General features: G+C 35.4%; 1 protein-coding gene across 1 annotated transcript; it reads left to right on the forward strand.

Moving 5' to 3' along the window:
* The first annotated feature begins 4,049 nt into the window (after positions 1–4,049).
* On the forward strand, positions 4,050–5,960 carry LOC132192092 (uncharacterized). The gene is made up of 3 exons (XM_059607300.1): positions 4,050–4,209; positions 4,834–5,060; positions 5,720–5,960. Exons 1-3 carry the CDS (start codon positions 4,170–4,172, stop codon positions 5,795–5,797), a joined length of 345 nt encoding a protein of 114 aa, XP_059463283.1. The 5' UTR covers positions 4,050–4,169; the 3' UTR covers positions 5,798–5,960.
* Positions 5,961–8,573: the final 2,613 nt, after the last annotated feature.

Consider the following 8,573-nt stretch of genomic DNA (forward strand, 5'->3'; position numbering starts at 1 on the left):
ATTATGTTTTTGCACTACTTTTGCAGGTGAAGTCTTGGGAAAGTGATCCCGGCCTAAAGATGACTCAGGCACTTTGTGTCTGTCCCACAAAAGAGCTGGCTATTCAGGTCAGGTTTTGCTCTTGTTATTTTGTTGCTTGATATTTTATTCAAAAAAAATGTATATAAATGTCAGTTATGGGAGCTCCCCGCCGCATTTGAAATGTGAAATGTAAAATCGTATTGCTAACCATATCTATTTGTACCTTACAGGAGCTGTGTTTAACTTCTTGTGTCGTGTTAAGGATGAGATGCTCATGTCAAAAATTGATAATTATTTTGGCTCCAATAATTTGTACTCTCTTCCTTTTTCCTGTTTATGTTTTTACACTATATTTTGGCTTCTGCAGCTCTAAATTATGTTTTTGCACTATTTTTGCAAGTGAAGTCTTGGGATAGTGATGAAGATTTCAACAATGCCCTTAAGGCGGCTAGATTGTTGTGATGATCACCACACAAGGGCATTAATTGATTAATTCATTTTGATCACCACACAAGTAAATTGACTACATTAGGTATTCCAAGTTGAGAAAATGAGCCTCTTTCTTTTTTTAATTTTCTTTTCTTTAATAAATGAGCCGAAACACGAACATACAACCAAGTGTTCTGACGCCTAACTAGAAAAACAGAACTAAACCAACAATATAAAGCTCGCAGGTTTCCATCTAAAAAATTGATTTATCTGTTAAAATCACCATAAATTTTGAAAATGATATAAAAAAATTCCAAATGCCAAAAGGGTATACCACATGTAAAGATTTAGATGCAAACCGTTTGGAGTGGTTGGGATTTAATGTAGAACAACAAATGTGCACATGTAGGGTAGGTATTTTATAGTAATAAAATACTATACAAAAGTATTACATTAATGTTACTCTTCACATTCATTTTACAAGTGATATATCACGTCGTTATCAAAAATAACATAATCTTCTCTTCTTCTTTTTTTTTTTTTTTTTTTTCCTTCTTTTTTTGGCATTTCCTTTGCTCTTCCTGGTAAGTCCTATTCAAACACCATTTGCTTCCTTCTTTCTTCCTTCCTTACTCTTTCTTCCACATGTTAACTAGCATGGCACCTACTGGAAATTTCTCATCTCTCTTTCTACTTTTCACGTTACAGAGAGAGAGAGAGCTGGCACTTAAATTTGACCATTAGATTAAATAATTATCTATTAGATCTCAATCGTTAATTATTTAACGACCTCTAAGATCTCAATCTTAAATCTTAACACGACCATCAAGCTGCCACTAGCGCTCTACACCCCACGCACACGCGCACTAGCACTCTACCGCCCACACCACGCGTGCGCATGCGCGTCCGGTGCTTTGCACCGTAGTATAGCATGCAGTAGGGACTAGGGTGTACCCTAGCATAGCTCATCTAATAGCTTGAGTTTGTTGGGCCTTATAAATGCCAACAAAATCTTTCACACTTTAAGACACAAAATTATATATATATATATATATATATATATTTCAACAACGTGTAGTTTTAAAAGACATTGATTAGTTCATGAAAACCCGTTTGGCTCCAAAGTCGCAGAGGTAATTTGTACTCCCTTTTCATTTTTCCTGTTTATGCTTTTACACTATGTTTTGGCTTTTGTAGTTCTAAATAATGTTTTTGCACTATTTTTGCGGGTGAAGTCTTGGGAAAGTGATCCCCGGCCTGAAGATGCCTCAGGCACTTTGTGTCTGTCCCACAAGAGAGCTGGCTATTCAGGTCAGGTTTTACTCTTGTTATTTTGTTGCTTGATATTTTTTTCAAAAAAATGTATAGAAAGGCCTGTTATGGGAGCTCTCCGCCGCATTTTAAATGTGAAATGTGAAATCGAATAGCTAACCATATCTATTTGTACCTTACTGGAGCTGTGTTTAACTTGCTGTGTGGTGATAGGGATGAGATGCTTATGTCAAAAATTGATCATTATTTTGGCTCTAGTAATTTGTACTCCCTCTTCCTTTTTTCTGTTTATGCTTTTACACTATGTTTTGGCTTCTGTTGTTCTAAATCATGTTTTTGCACTATTTTTGCAAGTGAAGTCTTGGGAAAGTGATCCTGGCCTGAAGATGCCTCAGGCACTATGTCTGTCCCACAAGAGAGCTAGCTATTCAGGTCAAATTTTGCTCTTGTTATTTTGTTGCTTGATATTTTTTTCAAAAAAATGTATAGAAATGCATGTTATGGGAACTCTCCGCCGCATGACTTTGTTAATTGATCATAACTCTCCTGATATTTTTACTTTTAATTTTTGAATATATTGTTGAAATGTGAAATGTGAAATCGAATAGCTAACCATATCTATTTGTAAGTTACGGGAGCTGTGTTTAACTTGCTGTGTGGTGATAGGGATGAGATGCTCATGTCAAAAATTGAGCATTATTTTGGCTTCAGTAATTTGTACTCCCTCTTCCTTTTTCCTGTGGGTGAAGTCTTGGGATAGTGATGAAGATTTCAACGATGCCCTTAAGGCGGCGGGATTGTTGTGATGATCACCATGGCATTAATTCATTAATTCATTTTAATCACAACACAAGTAAATTGACTAAATTAGGAATTCCAAGTTGAGAAAAGGAGCCTCTTTCTTTTTTTAATTTTCTTTTCTTTAATAAATGAGCTGAAACAAGAGCATACAACCAAGTGTTCAAACGACTAACTAGAAAAACAGAACTAAACTAACAATATAAAGATCGCATGTTTGCTTCTAAAAAATTGATTTATCTATTAAAATTACCATTAATTTTGTAATGATATAAAAACTTCCAAATGTTAAAAAGGGTATACCACCTCCAAAGATTTAGATGCACACGGTTTGGAGGGGTTGAGATTTAATGCATAATAACAAATGTGCATGTGTAGGTAGGAATTGGCCGGGTAAGGGCTAAGAACCGACCTAGATGGTGTAGAAGCGCCTGGTTGGAAACCAGAAAAAAGGATGAGGGAAGCACTTCTTGTTTGATCAAAACAATATTAATGGAGAAGAAAAATTAAAAGGAAATAGTGAAAGAGAGAGAGAGAGAGTGAGAGTGTTTGTTGGTGATGTAATCACCCACGTAGCGACGCACGTCAAGTCTGATGTAATCCCCTACGTCCACGTACGTCAAATCCAGCATTGTTGGGGGTTGGGGGCTTCCTTTGCTGCTTTGCAGCACCCTCTCTACGCGTTGTTTTGGTGATGTAAGCCCCCACGTCCACGTACGTCAAATATTGCACTTTCTCTTGTCCAACCATGCCACAAGCCCAATATGATCCTCTTTGGATGGGCCTAATCTGTCAAATTGACAATTCTGGCCCAACATAACACCTCAGAAATAAAATGCCTTCGTGACCAACTTTTTATATATATTTTTTTTTGCATCGTGTGTAATCAAGGGTGTTATACCTTTTTAATATTGTAAATTGACGTGACACATATAACTTGAGTTTGTAAAATGACTTAAAAAGGTTGTAATTTGTATTTATGTGTTAGGTTTGAATCGTGTTAATGTATTGGCATAAGATTATATAGGTCAAACTTCTTCAATTCTAATCCTTTGATTTTGTATTATGTTCACGAGTTATGTAAAAAATTGCCAGTCATTATGTCATGTATTATGTTTAGGCCGTGTCAAACTATAGATATAGACTATATAGGTCAACCCTAACCCAATTTATTTAATTAAACTGATTAGACTCTCCAACTCAAACCCAAAACATTTTTCTTTTGCACGACACGAAATTTGTTTTTTCTTCATAATAAATATGTTTTAAAGGTGGGGAAATCAAATTACATCAGCAGCCTCTTAACCTTCATATTCTATTCTAAAGAAGCTAATTATGAAAAGGACCCCTAGTCCATCGTTTAAAAAGAAAGTTGAAAAACCAAAAAATAGATTAAAAAAATCTTAAAAACCAATTATCTTGCACGAATCCAAGTTGGGTTTTCAGTCACCCGAACAGGTCGGGTCGGGTTGTGTTTTTAAAAGCCCCGGGATCTCCCTCAGTTTCTTTCACGCCTCCATCTCCCTCAATTCTACTCTCACGCCTCCTTCTCACGTCTCCCAAACTCCCTCAGTTCTCTCACGAGTCACGCCTCCCTCTCCCTCAGCCTCACTCTGCGCCGCTCCCGCTCAACCGTGCTTAGCTTAGGGATGCTCCAGTATCTTGTTGCTGAGATCAATTTTGATGCAGGTTACTGATACACCGTATGAATCTGCTAGTAGTTTTGAGGATTTAAACCTGTCACCAGAGTTGCTGAAGCCTGAAGGGCTTGTATGTGGAGATGAAGTTCCAAAAGCCCAGCAAAATCCAGGGAGTTAGTTTACCGATGATGTTGAATCCTCCACACAAACAGATTTGTGTGGAGGATTCAATATCATTGGTAAACTAATTCCATAATGGTTCTGGTAAGACTACTTGTTTTGTGCTTGGGATGTTGGATCGCATTGATCCCAAGCTGAAGTTGCTTTCAGGCACTTTGTGTCTGTCCGGGTAAACATTGAATGTTTTATTTTTCTATGTCCTTATTTCCAAAGCTCAACAAAGAACCAAACACAGCCTTTGATGAAATACTTTTGACGGTTCTGTCCTTAATATAATTTAGAAATTATCCGATTTTCTTAAAGTGCATTTTTGAAACTTGAACCAATGTGCTTGTTGAATTTCATGCTTTTCAACTTGAAAGAATTTATTCTAGTATGATATCTTTGGTTCGCATTTTCTGGAGCTCAGGTGGTAAGCAAGAAGTTTTTGAAATGTATTCATTTGCTTCTGTGTCATACCACTAAACAAATTTTAACTGTATCCATCTGGCAGAACATGGAAGTTCTTCGGAAGATGGGGAAGTACACAGGTATAACTTCAGAGTGTGCTGTGCAATGGATAACAAACATTATGTGCCAATATCAAAACAACCGCCGATCTCAGCACAAGTAGTCATAGGAACTCCTGGTACGATCAAGAAATGGATGTCAAATAGGAAATTGGGCGTGACTAAAATCAAGATTCTTGTTTTTGATGAGGCTGATCACATGCTTGCCGAGGTAGATTTTATCTTGGTGATTATTTTTATATTTGGTGAAATTCGAAGTATTATCATTACATCTAAAAAACTTCATTACTTGATTTTGTTTGTATCTAGATCTTTGGTTTGCTTGGGTAGGCAGATTTATTTGTTTGGGACTATATGGTTAATCTTGTGGTATCTTGATTTTTGAACCATTTGGTTGAATTGCTTGTGTGCACTATTACTGCATGTGAAGATTATATATTCTCTATTTGTGTATTATGAACTTTGAACCATGGCAACCTATAATTGGTCCTAGTTAGCTTAATTCAAGAGAAGATCAGTACTTTGGTTGAGTTGCGTGCATGTACTATTACTGTATGTGAAGATTATTTTTCTCTATTTATGTATCATATTTCCAACTTTGAACCGTGGCTACCTGAATTATTCAAGCAGGAATCTCAGACAGTAATTGGTCCTTGTGAGTTTAATTCAAGAGCAGATCAGTATTTTGGATCACTAAAGAATTACAGTGTTTAAAACCAAACTTTGCTTCTTGAACATATATGAAGTTCATAAACAATGGTCACCACATCTTACATATATTGATCTTTAGATAGAGATGCATAGGCATCAAATTGTTCCCATGTTGGGTTGGCTAGTGCCTAATTGTGAAATATCGGTTGCTTGTTGAAGACAGAGCAGTGCTGGTTGCTTGTTGAAGACAGAGCAGTGCTGGGTGGACGTAAAAGGCCTACATTTACATTCAAATGAGATCAGTAGTTAATCTGTTTTTTTGTAGCAGAAGTATTTATGGGTTCCTGGGAAATTATGCTGGCCTAGCAGAAACCATTAGAGTACACTAAGCTTGATACTTTGCTGGTTGATCTTGGGTTTACTTCACTTGCATTTATGGAAATGTTATTCCATTGACTCAGTACAATATATATTACATTTACAGTTGGGGAAAAGTTGTGGGGCTGGTCATTTTTTTGGTTTGGGGGGTGGGGGGGGAGGCGGTTTAGGGGGATAAGGGGGCTTCAGTTGGATCATAAGGTTTAGACTATAAATTTATAAAATTTAGAGAACAACCAATGGGAAAGCTGGCCTGACATGGTTTTTGTTTTTTATTTTTTGGAAAGAAAAATAAAAGGTAAACAAAAAGAGAAATTGCATGGCATCAATTAATGATGTTTATTGTGTGTTGGGGAGAAAATATCTCACAATTAGCCTCACCTATTTGCACTTATTTACAATATGTCATCACTCACTCACCATGTGATATGTGTGCATACTATTTTTTCACCTATAAATAAAAAGAGAAAGAGAGACCTTTTTTGGGGGTTCTTCCTTTCCTACAGGTCCTTCTCCAAAAGACTCCAGGAAACTCATGTCTTCCTCTCTAGGCATCATTCACGTCTCTCCCTCTCCCCCAGAGACTCCCATCTCTTTGTAACCTTTTTCCCTCCCTTGTATATCTTACTCAATGTACATTGATTCGTAGGTATTAGAGGCAAATCATCATTATATTTTTTATCCACGTATAAGAAGCTAACTTAATCATTGAAACACTATTGCAGTCCTAGCAAATCCTTGGACCAGAAAACGTATTAACACTGTGCATGAAAGGCATTGTGTTATTTAATGTTATTTAAAATGTAATGTAAGGAATACGTTGCTATATATCATCTAAATTTTTTAAATAATATAAATATAATAAAATAAAAATATTGAGCGTGAAATAATTCCAAATAGAGACAATTTGTTATCTTTAATTAGAACTGTGTTGTTCGGCTGCGACCAATAATAAGTAGGGCTGGCCCCGATTGGATCAGGTCTGGTGGGCGTATTAAGAGAGTGGACTAGGTCCAAGCTCACGCATGACATTGAAAGCTCAAGTCTGACCCGGCAGGCTGAAGCCCAACTCAGCATACCCATGTATTACTTTTCTTTTGTTAAAAAGTAGTTGGACAAACTTTTTTTTGTTGAAAAAAAAAATTGATTTAGAAGAATTTGTTTTATTTAATTAATATGTGTTTAAAATGTACATGAAAATCACATGTTCTGCTAAAATTGCGTGTAAAAATTACATATTTTGAACATATATCGGTCTAATAAAATGAACGAAAAAAATCAACTTTATTTATACTAGTTTCTTATTTTGGCCCAAGAAAGCTTGTGCCTCACATGTAGAGTTGGCAATTCGTGTTTCATTGTCATATCAAGGCATGACTATAATCCTTTCAAAAAAAAAAAAAAAAGGCATCAGTATAAGACTATATAGGTCAACTCTAACCTGACTCATTTAATTAAACGGGTTAAAACTCTCAACTTTAACCTTCTAACTTTGTATTGGATTCGCAGGTCAGGTTAAAAATTGCTAACCAGTATATCTCGTGGCAGGTTTAGGTCGTATCGAGATATGAGTATAAGACTATATATGTTAACTATAATTCAATTTATCTAATTAAACGGTTCAAACTTTTTAATCCTAACCATTTAATTTCGTGTTGAGTTCGTATCAAATTTACAGATTGTATAAAAAATTGTCAACTCTACTCATACATAACATTATACTCGTGTTGCCTCTCCGTGCAATGGCGACTGGCATTAGATCGACCGTCAATAAATTGTTGAAACAGCTTTTGAACAAGTCATTATTGCGCTTTTGAAAATTGAAAATGATTTGGACGATATGTAATGGCCTAAAACACTTTGCAAATCTAGTCATCACAAAATTAACTTGTGCCTAACACCATAATATCACATTATTTCGAATCCTCGTCACTGAGAATGAACTTTGATTTCGACGATAATAACCCACAACACTTGTCAGATCTTCATCGTAAGTTAGTTAACCCATTATTTTCGAATCCTTGTCGTTGAGAATGAATCCTGCTTTATATTTTAGGATTACTTATGGGGGCATGCACCCAACTGCTCCATGGAGAGTTATTTTAACCATAATTAGATTCATTGGAGTCAGACATGAACTCATTATTAAGCTCCTTTAAGAAATTGTTTGGTTTATGTTGCAAACCACTCGTGCCTCGATCGGAAAGGTATATATATTATTGCATTCCCAACTGTTAAAATATGAAAAATAACAATAAAACGAGTTAAAGTAGAAAAAGAGAAAGAAGAAGAGATTTACAATTTACCTTTATTGAACTAATTAATAGAGCTATGATTATACAAGGGAGCGGTTATTATCGCTACTAACTATTAACTTTAACAGTTACCTTGATACGTGGTCAACGATTTTAAGTTAGGCGAATGCATTTATCAACGGTATCTACCTACCATTATATATAGGTTATAACTTTCGCTACTAACTATTAACTTTAACAGTTACCTTGATACGTGGTCAACGATTTTAAGTTAGGCGAATGCATTTATCAACGGTATCTACCTACCATTATATATAGGTTATAACTTTCGTTACTAACTATTAACTATATATATATATATATATATATATATATATATATATATAACATAAGAAGAAGTGATTTTTTATAGAAGTATATTTCAGGTTTTTTCTTTGTTA

Source organism: Corylus avellana, chromosome ca9 (genome assembly GCF_901000735.1).
Source record: "Corylus avellana chromosome ca9, CavTom2PMs-1.0".
Taxonomy (NCBI): Eukaryota; Viridiplantae; Streptophyta; class Magnoliopsida; order Fagales; family Betulaceae; genus Corylus; species Corylus avellana.

Excerpts from the sequence above, each read along its gene's own strand:
- LOC132192092 (XM_059607300.1), top strand. The coding sequence starts at position 4,170 with ATGCTCCAGTATCTTGTTGCTGAGATCAATTTTGATGCAG. Across the intron at positions 4,210-4,833 it reads TGAGATCAATTTTGATGCAG|AACATGGAAGTTCTTCGGAA; the intron begins GTTACTGATACA and ends TCCATCTGGCAG. Across the intron at positions 5,061-5,719 it reads CTGATCACATGCTTGCCGAG|ACAGAGCAGTGCTGGTTGCT; the intron begins GTAGATTTTATC and ends TGCTTGTTGAAG.